Genomic DNA, 20933 nt, shown 5'->3' with positions numbered 1-20933 from the left:
GAATCAAATAAAATAAAAACTATTATAACAATATACACTATACAATATAAAATAAAATGTGCATTTAACAGGACATTATGAACATAAGAAAATAAAAGTACTGTGACTGAAGTACATTAAGGCAGTGATTGGTTTCTGAGGGTGTGCAGCTCAAAAATGAATTTAGCTGCAAATGATGCATGATGGTCCTCATGGCATGAGGTTTGAGAGTTTGTGGAGGTATTTCTCTCTCAACTCTGTACATTTCTCACAGTGAAGGAGAAAGTGTGTCTCTGTCTCGACCGTGTCACAGTGAGCACAGACTCGTTCTTCCTTTGTAAGCCATGTTTGTCTGTGTCTGCCTTTTTCTATGGCCAGACTGTGATCACTGAGTCTGTATTTGGTGAGGATCCGTCTCTGTTTTGGATCTCTTACAGTGTGCAGATATTCTGCCAGATTATATGTTCTGTTTAGGGCCCGATAACATTCCAGTTTGCTTTGGTTTTTACTTTCATTTTCCCGATGGTCCAAATATGAATTTTTGCTTTCTTTTATGATTTGGTTTATTGTGATCTGGTTTTGTTCAGCAGTGCTGGTCTGAAACTGGTGTTTGTTAGTTGTTAGTGGGTTTGTGAGTTTCAGAGCTGACAAAGGGGACTGGTTTTAGGCTTCAGCTCTTGGGTTTTAAGGGCTTCATGTTGCAGTGTGTCAGGGGAACTTGAGTTTAGGTGTGTCCAAAATTTGAGGGATCGTTTTTCAATATGTATAATAAGGGGGTATCTGCCTAGTTCGGCCCGGCATGCATTAGTAGGTGTTCTTCCCTGAACTCTTAGAATGTTTCTACAGAATTCTGCATGCAGGGAATCTATGGGGTGTTTGTCCCATCTAGGGTAATCTGCCATACAGAGGGGACCCCAAACCTCACTTCCATACAGAGCAATAGGCATTATAATACTATCAAAGATCTTACACCAGATTGTTACAGGAATGTCAACTTGGGTAAATTTGCCCTTAATAGCATAGAATGGTCTTCTAGCTTTCTCTTTTAGTACATTCACTGCCAGACCAAAACCCCCTGAAGCACTAATTTTTAGACCGAGGTAGTCGTAGTGTCGGTGTGTTCTATTGCAGTGTTCCCCAGAGTGAATGTGTATCTGGTGTCCTGTAATCTGGCTTTTTTTCTGGAAAATCATAATTTTAGTTTTTTTCAGATTGACTGTCAGGGCCCAGTTCTGACAGTAGTTCTCCAGCAGGTCCTGGTGCTGCTGTAGCCCTTGTGCAGTAGCTGACAGCAGCACCAGGTCATCCGTTCCAGTAGCACTGCTAACTCATTAATGTAAATGTTGAACAGAGTTGGGCTCAAACTGCAGCCCTGTCTCACTCCTCGCCCTTGAGTGAACAATTCTGTTCTTTTATTCCCAATTTTAACTGCGCACCTGTTGTCTGAATATATAGATTTGATAGTGTCGTGAGTCATTCCACGAAACCGGTACGATTTGGACTTACACATTTTTAGATTTTTTACCAATATATATATCTTTTCTGAACACCCCACAACATTAATGAGATATTTAACTTCCAGAAAAACATATTTTCCCACCTCAGGCATCAAATCCCTATTATTATTGGTTATTATTTTAAGATATGGGCACTATTAGTCTTCAACCCCGTTATGGACAATATATGAGCTCTTTGAATGTGATTATAAAATGTATTTGTAATGAAATCAACATTTTCCTATTAATCAGATGTCCCTCACACTAATTTAGTAATTGCAAATATAAAAGTTACATAAAATCTCACACTTTTGCTATACTAAAGCCTGAAATGGGCACTTTTTGTGACAGCAACCTCATAATTTTTTATCAAAGATGTGGCTAAACTTCAGAATTTGAACTAAAATCAGTATTCTTATGATTGCTCTAAACATTCTAGACTAAGTTCAACAAACTTTTTCATAAACGTAAAAATATAATTAATAAAAACGTACATGTGACAGGGTTGAGACTAGGGTAACGGGGTTGAAGATGGTAACGGGGTTGAAGAGACAAATACAGCTTAACATATAAATAGTTGTTTTTACTCAAATTGACTGTAATTTTCTATAAACACTGTATTTCATTATGTAACAAAGAAAGACAACAAATATAAATTGCAATTGAACTGAGTTTTATTAACCCAACTGCAGGAAAACAATAACATAGTATACATTAGAACTGACTGAATAGGTCCTCAAAATAAAACATATAACTTTTGCTTTTTTGATGTCTGTGTGTGAGCGTGTGTTTGTGTTTGTGCGTGTACGCATACGCGTGGCATTCAAAGTCTGGCCCACACCTCTTTCAAGATCTCTACATGGCGCTTTGTCACAGGCTTTGGGGGTGGAATGATTTCAAGGACGTCATCAAACAGGTACCAGAGGATATCATCCCGAGCCGGCCAGAAGAATTGGTTTGGCCCAACACGATGCATACATTTCACTTGGACATGCGTTTCATCTGTGCTAAAGATGATGCCTGGATACAGCTCTTGATCATATCTGAGCATGCACCACTGCCCAAGCAGCTCTGGACTTCCCCACTGGATTCTGTTCACTGGCTGGCTGTGGCACAGGCACAGCAGTTGGTACCTTCCAGCCAAAACTGTAACACTGTGTGCTGAAGCACTTGCAGTTAAACTGCTTCTGTGTTGTGAACATGCAGCTGACATCACGGTGTATCAGTTCTCCTGGAGCCAGAGAAATCACCTGGTGGATTCTCATTGTTCCTGGGGCATGATCTGGACTTTGTGGAGGAGTGGTTACGTTTCTCAGTGCTTCTCTCCTCTCCTTGCTTCTTTTGTAAGCTGCTCTCCACTTTCTACGCTTCAGCCGCTGTTGGCTTTTACTTAACTCATTGATACCTTTCTTTTTTCCTGTCTCTACATTTTTTCTCCATCTCTGGCGTTCATTTTGCAGATATTTCTCCCTTTTTTCAGGATCAGCTTTTAGCCGTGCACAATACTGCCTCTGCCTTTCTGCCGCTGTTGTCGGTGCCATCACAGACTCATAGATGTCTGTAGATGTTTAATTTGATATTATTAAATCAAACATTCTTTCAGAGCAATTTACTTAACACTGAGATATGAAAATATAGGCAGTAATATAATAATTCATTTAAATTACTGGATAACTTCAGAACCAAAGTGTTAAAAACACAACCCCGTTATGATCAAAGTAACGGGGTTGAGTGTGACGGGGTTGTGATTTTTTGCTCAAAATGGCCACTGCTCTACATGTAGTGAATAAAAGGAGAGCACATGGCATGCATGATATTAAGGAATTGTGTATATTGTTGAAATAACAAAGATAAGTTTCACAAGTAATAGTTTTCTATCTTTATTTGATGTAACAGGGTTGAGTCGTTGAGCTTGACAACCACAATATCACAATATATAAATAAGTTATAAGTATAAAAGAAGGTGGTAACTTGCCTGTGTCTGCATTGAATGTTGTTCAGAAGACTTCTATGATGTCACTTCCTGTTATTGATGCCACATAAGGATCAGTCCATTATTTTTATGGGAGGAGAATGATGTGTGTAACGGGGTTGAGGGGTTACTGAGGTACAGGACTAATTAATGTGATTTTAATGAATAATCATGAACTTTAAAAAAAAAAAAACATTAACAGCAAAAAAGCACAGATAGATATTTATGGGAATGGCAATATGTATGGACTTTTTTTCTAATTTTATTGTTCATATCCCAAGTACACTTTCATAGAAGGCCATGAGGGACATGACAAAATAGGTGGTGTCAACTGAAAAAAAGAAGATAATTTGTAATATAAAGATAAAATGTATGTCATGTTTTCAAACTTTATTAAAGGTGACATTTCAATTGATACAAAAAACTTTTTAAAATAGATTTTGGTGACCCAATAGATAAAATACACTTAAAAAGGTCAGAGGGACTCAAATCATACCGGTTTCGTGGAATGACTCTCGTACGTTTTACCCCCAATGCCGGATTGTAGAATTTTATAATATAGACCATCATGCCAGATGGAATCTAATGCTTTTTTTAAATCAACAAAGCATGCATACATTTTGCCTTTGGTTGACTAGCGTGTGTAGCGTGTGAATGTGGGCGGTGGTTTGGTGGGAATCCAATCTGACTCTTACTCAAGACATTGTGATTGTTAAGGAAGGCCTGTATCGGGGGCGGCCAAGATGGCGCAGTGATAAGGCGTGTTTTCTTGAGTGAAGGTACGGCAACATGTTTCTTGCTAAATTTTTGTATGTAGTGCATACCCCCCAATTATAAAGTGAACAATTTATGGATTTGTTACAAAAACTGAGAATGACGATTTGAACATACAAAACAGAACTTTATTGCTGTCGTCGAACAAATCTGAAGAGTTAGCTTTTAAAATTAGGTCTGCTAGCAATATGTCGACCAAAAAACAGATGTCCGCGCTGGAAGGGATGGAAGTGGACCATGCTAAAGAAAAGCGAAAACATGAGGATATTCATTCATACGCCTGTAAAGCTGGAGGAAGATGTGAATCTTCTCCTAGTACACCAAGTAAGACCCCTGCGCCAAAAAAAACGAAGAATGTTGAACCAGCCGCAGCTTCAGAGCCAAGTTTAATAGAAGTCCAGAACAACATTATACAGATTATTTCAGAAAAAAATCAACTACCGAGCAGACCACCTGGAAACAATGATAAAGAACAACTCCAAAGAAATTGAGAGCGTTTGTGAAAGTCTAAACTCAATTCATTTCGATGTTATGGGTCTGAAAAAAGAAAACGAAAGTTTGAAAAAAGAAAATATGGAACTGAAGAAAAAAGCTGCAGAACTGGACCAGCGGATGAACGACCAGGAACGATACAGCCGCAGGTGGTGCCTGCGACTTCAAGGGGTGGCGGAAAACTCATCGGAAAATGTGAAAGAGAGAGTGAAGGAGGTCTGCAGAGCCATGGTCCCAGAGGAGCAGAGAAACGTAGTGACGACGGCGGTGGACATCGCACACCGACTCGGCCGACTCAGAGCCGGGGAGGATCAGCGGGGGAATCCACGGCCGATCATCATCAGATTTACTTCAAGAACGGCGAGGGATCTAATTTGGAAACATGCCAAGCAGAGTCCTTTTCTCATGACTCAAAGCTTACGCTTCAAGGAGGATTTCACAGCCGCAGACAAGGAAGCAAGGAGTCGACTGTGGCCCGCGGTGGACCGAGCGAGGAAAGAAGGCAAAGCCGCTTATTTCAGCGGGCGAGGCGTTCATCGATGGCAGAGAAATACGTTCAACCTAGATGTACTGTATAACAGGTAGTTAGATATGGTAATGTTTACATTTTGTTTATAAAGTTTCTCAGCTTTATCCTTTTATCGTGATAAAGCAAAGCTTTACGGGGACTTTAGAGTTTGATAAAAAACTCCAAAGTGTGAAGTTTATTTAACCCAAATGTGAAAAGAGGATGGTTTATGCAAAAGTTCTATTTAGTTATGCAAGAAGATTGTTGCCTATAGAAAACACTAAAGTTAAACTAAAGTTAAGCTAGTAATTTGTTTTTGTTTTTTTCTCATTGATGTCTCTTTATGTTTGTTCTGTCAATGCCAGAGGTTTAAGAGATTTACTTAGAAGGAAAGCTTTTTTTTTGTACTGCAGAGCTAAAAATGCAGACTTTTATTTTATTCAAGAAACTCATGCATGTGCAGAAGATGAATCTTTTTGGAAGAGCCAATGGGGGAGTGAAATATGGTTTTCGAATGGTAATAATCGATCAGCAGGCATGGCTATTTTAAAAGGAAACTTTAAGGGTCAAATTCTACATAGTGAAAAATATGTTTCAGGAAGATTAATTATTTTAGTATGTGAGTTGGAGCAGAAACAATTCATAATGGTTAATATTTATGCCACCAATTAGGTGATCAATTCAATTAGAAATCGGACTCTCTTTAAAAATGTGGAGGATAGAATCTGTCGACTTAATTTGAAATTTTCAGAAGCTAAGGTTTTATGGGGAGGTGATTTTAATACAGTATTTGATGATAACTTGGATAGATGGCCTCCAAAACCTGCAAACATAAATTGTGAACTTAAAAATACATGTTTGCGTCTAGGACTTATGGATGTTTGGCGTGAAAGGAACAAATCGCAGCAAATGTATACTTGGAGCAATAGAAGTCTGGCTTTGCAGTCACGCATAGATTTTTGGCTCATCTCTAATGACCTTGAAGATAAGATCAAAGATGTGATGATAGAACCAGCTGTGTTAACTGACCATAAACTTATACTTATTAAAATTTACTTGAGCAATTGTTGTTCTCAGAATAATACTTCCAGTTACTGGAAACTTAACAATTCATTACTTAACAATTTAGATTTTAAATTAGAAATGAGTAGAATCATTGAAAAATTTTGGAAACAAGCCTGTAATTCTGGTAACTATGGACAAAATTGGGAACTAACAAAATTCGAAATTCGCAAGATGGCTATTATAAAAGGGAAGTATTTAGCAAAGCAAAAAAGAGAAAATGAATCACAAGTCATTAAAGCAATATTAAATTTACAAATAAAATCTAGCGGTAATCTTAATGAACATGAGAAAGAAAATCTGATTTTATTACAAAGTAAACTAGACTGACATATACATCGAAAAAACTAAAGGCGCCTTTGTTAGATCTAGATGTATATGGATGGAAAAAGGAGAGAAAAATACAAAGTACTTTTTTGGATTAGAAAGGAGAAATGCTGAATATAATACAATAAGTAATTTGTCAGTTAATGGAAGTATTACTAATAATCATAAGGTAATTTCAAAACATGTTGCTAGCTTTTATCAGGACTTATACTCATCCACTTCCACAGGTTCTGGCATAGATTCTTTTTTAAATAACATCTCCACAAATGCTAAGAAAATAAATGAAGAATTTAGAGAGATTTGTGATGGAAGAATTTCCTTACCTGAACTGGTGGATTGTGTTAAACTTTTAAAAAACAATAAAACACCCAGGAATGATGGCCTAACAGGAGAATTTTATAAAGTATTTAATGACAAACTTTCTCCTTTCCTGTTATCTGTGTTTGAAGAGGCCATTGAAAAAGGTGAACTTCCTCCAACTTTGAAACAGGGCATGATTACTTTAATTCCCAAACCAAATAAGGATAAATTGCACATTGAAAACTGGAGACCCATTAGTTTACTTAACAATGATGCAAAGTTATTTGCTTGAATTTTTGCCAAAAGATTTAAACATAGCCTGAACCAAATTATAGATGAAGAACAATCTGGCTTTATGCCCAATAGACACATAAGCAATAACATACGTTTCATTTTAGACATGACAGATTACAGCGACCTCCTTCCAAATGATAGCTTCATACTATTTATTGACTTTTATAAAGCTTTTGACACCATCGAGCATAAATTTATATTAAAATCTATTTCCTTTTTTGGCTTTGGTAACTATTTTCAAAAGGCAATTCAAACCTTATATAATGGGTGTTCTAGTTCTGTTAAATTGAAAACAGGCACATCAGAAAGATTTAGTATATCACGTGGTATTAGACAAGGCTGCCCGGTGTCTCCATTTTTGTTTATCTTAGTTGCTCAGACAATGGCTACACACATAAAAATGTCTCCCTTTTTAGGAATTAATGCTGTTGGTAAAAAGTTTAAAATTTGCCAACTTGCAGATGACACAGCCATCTTTTTAAGTGACCGTAACCAAATTGGGACTGCAGTAAATAGTATCAAAACATTTAGTGAGGTATCAGGATTGGTAATGAACATTAATAAATCAGTTTTGTTCCCCCTCAAAAATTGCAATCTGGCCAGTCTTGATGGAATTCCAATTAATGAAAAAGTGACATATCTTGGAATTGTACTTTGTAAAAATATAGAGGAACGTCATAAGTTAAATTTTGATCCAATTGTTAAAAAAAATACAATCTAAACTAAATTCATGGTTAATGAGAGACTTGTCTCTATTTGGCAGGGTCTTAATTTCAAAGGCAGAAGGTATATCACGCTCCGTATATGTTGCCTTATCGCTGGATATCCCAAAGAATACAATTAAAGAATTGGATAAAATACTGTATGATTATATCTGGAGGAAAAAACCCCATTATCTCAAAAAAGATGTTATCACAGGATGTAGAGACCAAGGCGGTCTGGAAGTGTTGGATTTTCATACTATAAACAATACTTTTAAAATTAAATGGATTATAGAATTCTTGAAAAGCCCTGACAGCTTCTGGAACGCTTTTCCATCATATTTGTTCAATAGTCTTGGTGGCATACATTTTCTACTGAAATGTAATTTTTCTATTGATAAAATTCCCTTGAAATTAGCTGACTTCCACAAACAAGACCTTCTATCTTGGATATTGATTTATAAACACAACTTTAGTCCACATAGATACTTAATTTGGAATAACAAAGAAATCCTTTATAAAAGGAAGTCTCTGTTTTGTCGGCCATGGTTTGATAGAGGAATTCTGTTGGTAGGACAGTTACTGAACAAAGATGGTTTGCTCATGTCATATTCAGAATTTCTTCAAAATTTTAACTTCCCAGTGACACCAAAAGAATACGCAGTTGTATTTGATGCAATCCCTACAGGTTCACTTCAAATTCTAAAACACATATCATTCACAGATATTAGTGTTGAATTTAATAGAATTGTTATTGGGGATACAGACATTACAAAGAAAAAATGCACCAATAAATATATTAGAAATCAAATTTCGTGCTTGGTTCCACCTGCTGCAAAGTTTTTTTGGTGTTCAACCATGGGTGATTTAAATTGGAAAAAGGCAAATACTACTATTCATAAATACTGTATTAATAATAAAGTAAAAGAAGTTTCATTTAAAATTTTACATCAAATTTATCCTGTTAAAGCTACGTTAAGAAAATTTTAAATAAACTTAGAAGAGTCTTGTGTTTTTTGCCAATCTAATAAGGAGACTATTTTTCATTTATTTTATCACTGTATGCACACAAAAAAATTTTGGTCTGATTTGGAAGAATATATAATCACAAAATTGAATGTAAACATCAGAATGAATATTTTTGATGTCATGTTATACTTTGATTTTTGTGGTTTGTCCAAAAAATTTATTTTTGTTATTCAACTGTTTATTATCCTCGGAAAATACCATATTCACAAATGTAAATGGTCTAATTCACAACCTTGTTTTAAGGCATTTCATCTGGACTTTAAATCATATTACAAAACAATAGAGAACATGCAAAACATGAAGGCTACAAGAACATTTCATCTCTTGAAGGAACTGCATAATTTTTAATTTTCCCCTTCTATAATTATATTAATTGATTTGTTATTGTCCTCTGGTCTGTACACTGTACATTTAATTTTTGTTGAACAGGTTACAGTATTTGTAATGTTCTCTGTACCTACTGTCCTGTGTATTGTTCCTTAATAAAAAAAAAAAAAAGAAGGCCTGTATCCTGTATCTATCTATCTATCTCTCTCTCTCTCTCTCTCTCTCTCTCTCTCTCTCTCTCTCTCTCTCTCAATTCAATTCAATTGAGCTTTATTGGCATGACTGTGTAAAATAGCACAATACTGACAAAGCAATAGTAATATACAAACATATATGTAGATAAATAAAAGTGAACAATAAAAAAACAAAAAAAAAACATTTCCATATTATGCATAAATATATCACAATAAATAAAAAAAAAAAAAAAAATATATATATATATACAATAACAAAAATAAGTATAGAGAGCAGTTTAATGGAACGGAGGGTTCAGCCCTTGTCCCTCATATGATGGCAGGAAGACACATACTGCGCTGCCAGCTGAACACACTCTTCTTTCTCTCCCAAAATATAACACAGTTTGTTTATGAGGCTCGCTTGTTGAAATTGAGGTACAATCTGTGCTATTTGTGTGAAATAGGCGTCTCTGATGCTTTTATACTTGCTGCACTCAGTGAGGAAGTGCAGCTCGTCCTCTACGGCCCCATCAGTGCAGTGTGGACACAGTCTGAGCTCTCTCTCTCTCTCCAACTCTGCCTGTGTCGGCCCGTCTCCACACACAGACTGTGGTCACTAATGCCATACTTTGTCAGGAGCTTTCTCTGACCATAATTACTGATTTCAGTCAGGTATGGTGCCAATTTATAATCGGACTTTATTTTGTTGAAATATTTTAATTTATTTAGTTGTGTGACCTTTATCTGCCAATCGTGTATGTATTCTTCTTTGGTTATTTTCCCTATTTCTTTTACTTTTGAGTGTCTGAATTGAATTGATGAATTGAGTTGGTGTTTTTCCACTAAATGTAGCATGGGGTCGCTCTCTGTGTGTCCTGCCCTGTATCTGAGAGCGCAGTGATGGTAACTCTCTGTCTGCGCGTCTGATAGATGGAACCAGAACTTCACGGCTCTCTTCTGGATTTCAGAGAGCAGAGGGAATCTGCCTAATTCTGCCCGGCAACCCAGGCTTGGAGCGTTTCTGTGAGTTTCCAGGATGTTCTTGCAGAACTCAAGGTGGAAAAATTTCAGCGGGGTTTTGTCCCAGGATTCGTAATTTAGTTTAAATTTGGGGCCCCAGATTTCACAGCCGTAAAGAAGGATGGGTTTTATGATGCTGTCAAAGATTTTCAGCCACAGTTTAATGGGTGGGTTAAATTTGAACAGGGGTTTTCTTATACTGTAATAAGCCCTACGTGCTTTATCAGTCAGATCTTTTATTGCAGTGTCAAATTTTCCAGAAGCTGAGATTGTCAGACCCAAATAATTATAACAGGTGACATGATTAAGAATTGTTCCCCAAGTGTAAATTTGTATTTCTTGTCAGTAAGGCGAGGTTTTTCTGAAAGATCATGATTTTAGACTTGTCCATGTTGATGGGTAAGGCCCAGTCGCTGCTGTACTGGTCCAGAAGCGAGAGGCTGTGGTGCAGACCCTCTTCATGAGGAGACAGCATCAGAAGATCGTCAGCGTACAGGAGGCTTCTGATCTCTCTGTCCTCGAGGGTCAGACCGGGACAAGAGGACTTCTCCAGTGTTGATGCCAGTTCATTAATATAGATATTAAATAGAGTCGGGCTGAGGCTGCAGCCTTGACGGACTCCTTTAGTTTGGCTGAAATAATCAGTACGTTTGTCATTAATCTTAACCCTGCATTGGTTCCCATTGTATATGTCCTTTATGATGTCATATGTCCTTCCTCCTATTCCACTTTGGATTAGTTTTAGGAAAAGTCCATTATGCCATACCGAATCAAAGGCTTTTTAAAATCAATGAAGCAGCCAAATATTTTCCCTTGTTTTGTTTGTTGGACGTGTTTTTGTATGAGTGTGTGGAGTGTGTAAATGTGATTTGATGTTCTCTGTTTAGGCATAAATCCAATTTGACAATTGTTAAGGATCTTGTGTTCTTGAATGAACTGAACTAATCTGTCATTGATGATGGAGCAGAAGAGTTTGCCCAGGTTGCTGCTCACTGTGATGCCCCTATAGTTATTTGGGTCGTACTTCTCACCCTGTTTAAAGATTGGTGTAATCAAATTTTCTTTCCATATCTCAGGAAAGTGTCCTGCTTTTAATAAAAGATTGAATAATTTGAGAATTGCATCTTTCAGTTTGGGGCTGCTGTGTTTCAGCATCTCATTTGATATTAAATCCACGCTACAGGATTTTTTTAATTTTTAGGGATTTCATCTTGTCTGTCAGTTCATTTAGTAATATGGGCTGGTCTAGATGGTTTAGCTGGTCTTTTACAGTGCGCTCCAGGGTATATAGTTGGGCGGTCAGATGTTTTTGGGTGAGGGTTAGTTCGTTTTGTGAATAGAGTTTTCCAAAATGTTCGGTCCAGATGTTTGGGTCATAGATGGGAATGTGTTTAGGTTCTTTTGATTTATCTAATTTACTCCATAATTCCCAAAAAGAATTCTGATCTACTGCCTCCTCAATCTTATTAAGCTTTGCTTTCATGTGATCAGCTTTTTTCTGTATTAGAAGGGACTTGTATGTTTTGAGGGTTTGCTGATATTTGTCTCTCTCTCTCTCAGGCGGAAGTGATGTAAGTCGCCTCCCGTCCTTCACCACGCGCTTGTGCTGGTCAGCCATTTTCTGCAGTTACATCGAAGCGGAAGTCTTTGACGAAGACGATCTTCATTTTCACGCTTTTGCGAATTTCAAATATTTAAAAATGAGTGATGTTGAGGACACACGTTTCAAAGGGAGGGTAAGTGTTGTTCACGTGCATAAAATGAGAACTTAAAATTAAATATTCTTCCTCTCTCTTTGCAGTAATGCTCGGTTTTAGTGAACAGCTAGCAGATCTTTCCTTTTGTTTGTTTTCTACTTTACAACAAAGACTGATTAGTTTGTTACATCCTCATCGGTTAATTATTCGCAAAATATGTAAGTTATAGAAAAGATGGAGAGAGATCCTGTTTAATTAATTTTGTTTAATATCGCTTTTTTTTATGTAACCAAACTGAAGCCCTTTTACGTGCTGAAAATCAAAGAGTTGTAACCTTTTCTATCAGTGAGATTCAAAGAAGCATGTTTTGATATAAATATGTCATATACAGCAAATCATTTCCTTTTGTTAACTGCATTCCTACTGGCCCAACTACCGGTAGTAGTGCAACCAAATGCTTTTGTTGGAGCCAAATTTTTATTTGGGGATTTCTTTACACTAAGTTGTTATTGCACTGTTATATATATATATAATAGGGTAAAATATAGAGTCCAAAATCAGAATAGTAACTTGAGCACTTTAGGTTCCTCTTTCCTGCTTTCTACAGTATTTCTTAACTTTCTTAATCCTGTCTCTTATGTTATATAACCAAACAAACATGTGTGTATCAAAGAGTAGTGAAATTTGAATAGTTCCAATTTTTTTTTCCTTTTTCTTTTTTTTCTAAATTTCCCTTGATCTTAATTGCTCTGAATGTTCTTTTTTCATTAAGGTTATTGGTCGTGAAGGATTTGAAGAGTTAAGGCCAAGAATGTGGAAGAATATTCAAGATAAAAGAAGGCTTTTGAAAATGTTTACAGAGCAGACGGTTAAGTGGGATGGGGAAAAAAAGAACGGAAGATCGGTCAGATAGAAGCACGCTCGCGTTATGTGTCTAAGCAGAAAAAAGAAAAGAGGTTTCAGATTGGGGTGAAGAAATGAAAAGGAGAGGAAAAATGAAAACTGAACAAATGAAGACCGAAGAATAAAATGCCTGAGAGAAAGGAATAGCGTATACTGAAAACAGAAGAATGAATGAGTCCGTAGGCTAAGTAAATGCCAAATTTGTGTTCCAAGTGTCTTTACAATCTCTTCTTGATGATAATTTGCATGTTTGTAGTTGTACTATGGTGATTCGGTAAAAAAAAGAAGAGCTTAGCAAAGACCACTGATGTCTTTGAAACTGTATTAATAATGTTATTAACTGATCTTTTTCCATAATTTGAGTTATTCTGACTCTTTCCTCCACAGCCTTAAGTGAATGCTTGGATTTGTGTTATTGTGAGATATAGTGTGAGTGTGTAAGTTTGCCTGCTTTATAAACATTTGTCTTGTAAATGTTCTAATGCATTGCTGTGACATTAGGAATCCAGCTCGCCGTCCAAATCTGAGCGGGGCAGTCCTGCCCGTGCCAAGTCTAAGAGCAGATCCGGCTCTCCCAGCCCTTCCCGAGCATCCAAGCATTCTGATTCAAGATCCCGCTCCAAGTCCAGGTCAGTTCATACACCGATTTAACACCAAATGACAATGATTCAAAGTATGAATTTTGGGGGTTGTTCATCTGTCTCTTATCTCTGACTTTTCCAGGTCTCACTCCCGCCGACATTCAAACCGGCGTTACAGTCGTTCACGTTCTCACTCCCACCGGAAAAAGTCACGTTCTCGCTCATTCAGTCCTGAGTCCCGCCGCAGAAGGAGCCAGAGCACATCACCTGCTTCGAACCGCCGCAAACACAATGGCAGACGGGTGAGTGTCAGGGGTTTGGGGTCACAGCTGCTGTTAAATCAATGTAATTCAGAGTTATGTGGTGCGACCACAATTTTTTTTTAAATGTAGAGATTTTATAATGTTATGGTTTAAAACGCACTAGCCAGTTTCTGAGTTTAATTCTAAACTTGGAATGCAAACTAATTAGTTTTAGTTAAGTACATTTCAATTCTGCCATTTTCTCACCCCCATGTTGTTCCAAATGAGCATGACTGTTTTTAATAACCCCTTTCACTCTTATTACATCAACAGAGCTCATACAGCCATGACTCCAAAAAAGACTCTCACAGTCATGGTGATTTCAGGGTATGTGGACATTTCTTGAACTTTTTTACAAGTACCTTTTGGACCAAGTAGGTTAACACTTATAAGTGTTAAGAGGTCCATGAGGTCTTTTTGCTTTTTAAAATTTGGTTTGTCCTCAAGTGAATAAATGGGCCTTTTAGTCGGCTCAATGAATGTATTTATATTGTGATGACTTAGGAAAGCTACAAATGTTTTATTGGATGAAAGCATCAAGCTGTGGAAAAGTGTTGTCATTCATTTCTTTAAAACATCTTCAACAGGGGTTATTAAATACTGTCACACAGTTACCCAGAGAAATTCCAGGGATTTAAGCAGTCATGTTGATATAGTGATGACGTATTTCCTGAAAAGTCACTTGTGCATCCATCTCTGTTGGTGGGGGTGTAACAACAAACATTGGAAAACACAATCTGTATCGCATACAAAAGGAATGTCGAGCTGCTTTCCATTATGTTCATTAATTATTTAATATGTATGTGAATATTTTGTGTGGTCTATAGGCCTGACCCAGACCAAAGTTTTTCCTAGTTGACTAATAGTCGTTAGTTTAAGCCATTAATCGACTAGATGTCGCACATTTATGATATTAATTTAATTACTTAAATATATATTTTTGGGGGGCAACAGAAAATGGTTTGAGTTCCAGGGCTGAGAAATAATGTTATAAGTAACATTGCTAACATCGTTCTACATTCTACATCGTTCTAACATGCGTTTTACAAGCAACGCATGAAGCGATTGACACCTACAAAGGGGGTAATGATTCTGAATGTGTCAGAAAAACCAGCAAGGAGACTGTCTGAACATTTAATTTATAAAGAAATGCACATTAGGGTTGTGCTGACAGATGATTATCTCGGGGATCGACGATGGTCAGAGTGATCGCCAATATCTGATGCCTTTGACTATGTCAAGATGATATTTAGTCAGCCATGTAGACATCAACATCAGTTACTGGAGGGTCAATGTTGCATTTGGGTACTGTTCAATTATATGATGTTGCTGAATTGTCTTTATCATTGTACTCACACCTCTGTCCCTCTTACAGGCCAATCCAGACCCTAACACATGTCTGGGTGTGTTCGGTCTGAGTCTGTACACAACAGAGCGAGACCTGAGAGAGGTCTTCTCACGTTACGGTCCTTTGGCTGGCGTCAATGTTGTCTACGACCAGCGTACGGGGCGCTCTCGTGGTTTTGCCTTTGTTTACTTTGAGCGCATCGATGATGCCAAAGAGGTAGGTCCCCAACAGGAAATCATTCTTAAATGACCTGCCAAGACAATATCAGAGGCCAAGCAGTTTAGTGGTTCTCTTTATTGTAGCTTGAGGACTACTTGGGATTTTCTTTTCTAACAAATTTTGAACACTACAGCTATATATCAAAACCAAGTGTGCTCCCTTGCAATCTAATGCCTTCATGGGTAGCTAGCTGCCTTCTAAAGCCACATCCATTAATCCGGATTTTAGTTGGAAACTTTTTTTTTTTTTGAAGTTTCCCAATGTTTTCCAAAGTATGCAATAATGGAGATTTGTTCTGGTAGGGAGGTGTAAATGTTTTAAAGTCAATGAGCATTTAAATGTAAACTGATTAGTGTGGGCATGGCCTAACAATGCATTCACATCATGTCAGAATTCTAACTTGTAAGAACCATTCACGTTTTCATAGGAATATAATTACTGAATTCTATGAAAGCTCCAACTTAACAGTCGAGATGTCATGTAAAAAGATCAATATAGCAACAGCCTCAACAGTTAAAGGTAGTGAACTTATTTCTGTTTGATATGCCATTTTATCATGCCATTGTTACCTGGAGCACATTCTTTGGATTCATACTCATTTTACAAAAATTTATGAATGAATGAATGTAGTGATAACATTTGTAGCTGTGTTCAACTAATAAAGCCCAGGCATGGGATTCCTCTGGAATAATCTGGAATTTTTTATTTATTTTTTTACTACATAAAAATGTGACTACTGTGAATTGTGTAAATCCATTAAAAAAAATTAAAGGGAGGGAGAATTGTTTATATTTCAGGGGTTAATATCTTATAGATAAATACCCTGTTTTCTGCATTCTCAATAAGCACTTTTCTTTTTTGGATGACGCAACTGCTATTTCTGCTTCATGCACATACTTTGTGTGTGAGATTGAGACAGAGGCAATGGATTTTTGCCATCAGGATTTCATTTAAATCAGGTTTATTTTAATTAATCAAGATAAATGAAATGTTGGATCAGTTGCTGACAGAATAAAAATCGTTATTGTCATGGCCAATTTCAGTTTTACTGAAATGTAACTTCACATATGAAGTACTCATTGCCAGTATATTGAACAATTTATGTGTGTATTCATAAAACCATGCTACGTTTGCGCCTCATCCACAAGAGAATGCCATTTATCTTCACCGAAAACCTTTTGAAAACTCTCATTTCTGCATACTTTGGACAAAGATGACTTTAGAAAACTATGGATAAGTGTGGACGTGACCTTGGGCAGCAACATGAAACGCACAAAGGCTTAATTCACAATTTATTCCAATAGGGTTGGATGTTAGCATGCTGCTAATTTAAAGTGATACTCAAAAAATAAAAATGTATAGCACACAGAAATATTGGGTAAAACAGTACATTTTTAATTGGTTAAAAAAATCAAGCTAGTTGCAAGTATTCTATGATTGTCTTCATGAAGGATGCATGTAATTTAGTCTTATAAAGCTGTCCAAGTAGGCAGCTCACTAGTTTGACCAAGAACACTACTTGTATAGCACACATGACCGTTGAAGCATTATGAATTGTGAGTGCAGTTGTAGGTGTGTCCTGTTCAAAAAGTAAATTTGCCCCTCACTACAGGCTATGGAGCGAGCTAATGGCATGGATCTGGATGGCAGATGCATCAGAGTGGACTATTCCATCACTAAACGTGCACACACCCCCACACCAGGCATCTACATGGGCCGGCCCACACAGTTAGTATTTAGCTGGCACTTCCACACAAACAGTTCATCATCATCATTAAAGGAATATTCCGGGTTCAATACAAGTTAAGCTCAATCGATAGCATTTGTGGCATAATATTTATTAAACCAAAAAATGTAGACTTGCCCCTCATTTTCTTTAAAAAAGCTAAAATCTGGGTTGGGTTGAGGAACTTACAGTGGAAGTGAATGGGGGCCCATTTTTTAAAGTATATCCACAAGACAAACAATATGTGAAATCATGATTTTAGTGTGATAAAATCACTTACTAACCTTTTCTGTTTAAAGTTGTTGCCAATTTAACAACTTCGTTGCCATGATGAATGTCTACAACTCCTAAAATGACTGTAAACATTACAAATGTAACAACTTTACATCTCAAATAATACATTCATTTTAACACAAGAATTAATGTAAGTGCTTTTATAAAATTATAAGCTTAAAATTTCTGCTTTTAAACCCTCCAAAAATTGGCAACATTCACTTCCATTGTAAGTGCCTTAGTGTAACGCAGATATTTTCTTTTCTTTTTTTTTTTTTTAAGGACGGATGAGTCGAAATACATTTTTGTGGTATCAACATTGCTAAAAATGCTGTTGATTGAGCTTAACGTGTATTGAACCCGGAACATTCCCTTTAATAAACATGACTGGCAATAAGTTTTAGTTTCAATAGATGCTGTGTTTCATAACACTTTGATGTGATGTCATTGTAGTAACGGAGGTGGTAGCAGCAGCAGCAGTGGGCGAAGACGAGACTCGTATGATCGTGGCTATGATAAATATGACCGCTATGATGAGTATGATTATAGAAACAGGTAACATGGAATATATTTACACACACATTAGACTGATGTGTTTGACATTTTTATTGTTTTAATGTGACAGTCCTTGTGATTTCTGACCAGTTCCTCTCTTTCCAGCAGGAGGCGCTCTCCGTCTCCCTATTACAGCCGATACAGGTCTCGCTCAAGATCTCGCTCATACAGCCCACGTGAGTGGAAATGCTTTTAACCTAAGTTTTCCACACATGCCCAAATGCATGCATGCATGCTTGATTAACGACAGCTTCTAGAGAATTTTACTCAAAAACATGTGAAAAGTTACTTGATTCATAGATTAGCTCACAGAATCTCATGTACCATGTGATAGACATTTAATTGCAGATTTATGCTAAGGAATACCAACTTTCATCTTTTGCAGGACGATACTAAGAAGATCCTGACTGCGTCTTGACATGAAGTACATTCACTGTACAAGAGGAAAAATAAGCACCTGTGTCTGGTCAGACGAAGAGCAGCTCTATCTTGACAAAGGATTTGTGTAATAGCTGTCTTAACTTTTAGACTTTCTAGTCATTTTAAAGTCTGTAGAAATCGTAGATTGCGCCATCATGGAAATTTGCGTGCAAACTTTTGTTTTAATAGTGTGTTCTTACTGTCTGATATGAATGTGCATATTCCTTTTTTCTTCATAAACGCAACATCCTTTGGCAGTCCTGTATGTTGTGTTAAGTGTGAGTGTGCATCTATGTAAATTCAATGTACTTGAGAAAGCAGACTTAAATTGCTTTTGTTTTCTGTGATATCAAGGTATGTTATTTTCAGGAGTAATTGGTATTGATTTATTTCTTTTTGAAGGAATAAAGAACACAAAATAGGCCTAAGTTGTGTTTTCCTTCTTGAAAAGGCATGCTTTGATGTGCTGTTCAAGTCTTTGAATGTTCTACAAACACTGACAAGCTTGCTTTTTTTTCAGTTGTGATGAATTGTACAGAAATGAGCTCAAATTACTTTTTATACCCTAAGCATTTTGAGTGCTAAATTTGAGTCCAGATATAAACTTTCTCTTAGGAATGGATGTTGCAATGGCAAATTCTTGTGTAGGTAATTTATATATGCTGAATAATTGGGAAAATATAAGTATTAAAACAGCTCATAAGAATATGACTTTGAACCAAACAATAGAGCTAAATTTGATTAAGATAAATATGAAATATCACGCATGGCTCAAATAGATTTAAGAATTTGTCTAGTTACAGAAATCCAGTAAGATAAATCCACACAACTGTTTTCAAAATGTGTGTGTGTATATATATATATATATATATATATATATAATTTTTTGGTGTCAACAATTTGGCCCACGTAATTTTTAAAAGGGTTTGCATAACTGTTTTCTTTTACTGAGTGACTAAGTTTAAAAGTTGTTTTCTGTTACACAATAATAAAAAATGCATGTTCTGCAGGTTTTTTTATTTCACTCTATAAGGTTAATACATTTCACATAACATTTAAAGTTCCACTAAAGTCAACATTTTAAGTAGTTATTTAAATAGCTTGCAAATTAACTGAAGCGCTAACAAAAACAGCTGCCTTTGTCAACCATATACATACACCAACAAGAGCTGACGTCAGGATTTAGTTTAGCGTTTTATGTTTGGCGTGAGATCAAATAGAAACTAACATGGCTGATAATTTGAGTATGAGGAGATCCTGGTGTAACGTGAGCTGTCAGCAAATTTGGCAGTAACACTTTACAGCATCTTTTATTAGTAACATTAACATACTGTTACATTAAATAGTTGTAGATCATTAGTTAATAGACATTTATTAGAAATGTCATGAAACATTGACTTAAAAAACCTTAAATGAACTACTGCTCTCATAAACCTTAAATGTTTGTAAAGTCATTGTTGTAAATGTGCTTAAGTCAGTCAGTATTTTTAAACTGGTCCAAAATCAACTGTTCTTGAACAATAACGCCATTTAACAAGCAAAGTACTCTGGAGCAGAGTAAAGGGCATGGAGCACTTGGCTATGTTGGAGTGTCAGCCATATTGTTTTCACCTATCCAGGCATTTCAGATCGGTGAACTGGAAGAGCAAGGAAGATCTGAGACGTGGCCATTGTTTAGATTCCACTCCCTGGTTTGTCCAGGAAGTGACATTGGGCCATCACTTAGCTGCCCTTACTTTTAAATGTAGAATAGTCTTTTTTTTTTAACAAGTGTGCTAATTTAACTTTTTATTTTATATCAACAATTCTGTTATAGGCCCTACATGTACTTGTAATAAAAAAGCACTAAAATAGAATTTAAAATGCTTTATATATATATATATATATATATATATATATATATATATATATATATATATCTAAACAAACCATGTTACCATCTATTTTTGTCATATATGGTCAACACTCTCAACTTAGTCGTGCTACTGAGCACTACAGGACAGACTTTGTTAAGCTAAATGAGTCACTATCTGACTGCCTCTTATTTAAAACTGAATTAATTAATTGTGTTACTTCTCATTCAAAGATAAAGATTGCATTCTTGGTTGTATTTCAGGCATACTCAACAAAAGGATTTATCATTGTCATTTCCTTGATGAATCAATATGTCTGATTCCTTTTTGATGAAACAGTATCTTCCTAGCAGACATTTATTTAAAAAATGGTCCAATATAATATGTGATATTTAGTGTTTTGTTCTTTCTTTGTGACCTGGTGCATTAAGTTTAAAAATCAAGATAATGGCTGTATTTTCTTTTAAACCGACTGTAATCTGAATTTCATGGCATTCTTTAGGTTTATTTCATTATAAAACATTACACAAAAATTCATTTTCAAGTTATGTTTTTCCTCAGCAAATGTCTGCTTTTGAAAATTATTGATTATCAGGCAA

At 36.2% G+C, this 20933-nt stretch overlaps 1 protein-coding gene across 4 annotated transcripts; it reads left to right on the top strand.

The window, feature by feature from the left end:
• The first annotated feature begins 12034 nt into the window (after nucleotides 1-12034).
• LOC127650954 (transformer-2 protein homolog alpha-like) lies at nucleotides 12035-19220 on the top strand. 4 transcript variants are annotated; one of them, XM_052136631.1, is made up of 9 exons: nucleotides 12036-12193; nucleotides 13559-13686; nucleotides 13781-13940; nucleotides 14214-14267; nucleotides 15316-15504; nucleotides 17120-17235; nucleotides 17960-18061; nucleotides 18170-18237; nucleotides 18447-19216. In XM_052136631.1, exons 1-9 carry the CDS (start codon nucleotides 12158-12160, stop codon nucleotides 18455-18457), a joined length of 864 nt encoding a protein of 287 aa, XP_051992591.1. In that variant the 5' UTR covers nucleotides 12036-12157; the 3' UTR covers nucleotides 18458-19216. The 4 variants fall into 4 exon arrangements, with proteins under 4 accessions (XP_051992593.1, XP_051992592.1, XP_051992591.1 ...); XM_052136630.1 differs by having other exon boundaries at nucleotides 18167-18237; nucleotides 18447-19213; XM_052136633.1 differs by lacking the exon at nucleotides 14214-14267 and having other exon boundaries at nucleotides 12035-12193; nucleotides 18447-19220.
• The last annotated feature ends 1713 nt before the right edge of the window (nucleotides 19221-20933 follow it).

Source organism: Xyrauchen texanus, chromosome 10 (assembly GCF_025860055.1).
Source record: "Xyrauchen texanus isolate HMW12.3.18 chromosome 10, RBS_HiC_50CHRs, whole genome shotgun sequence".
Taxonomy (NCBI): Eukaryota; Metazoa; Chordata; class Actinopteri; order Cypriniformes; family Catostomidae; genus Xyrauchen; species Xyrauchen texanus.
This window is presented reverse-complemented; position numbering and strand designations above follow the sequence as displayed.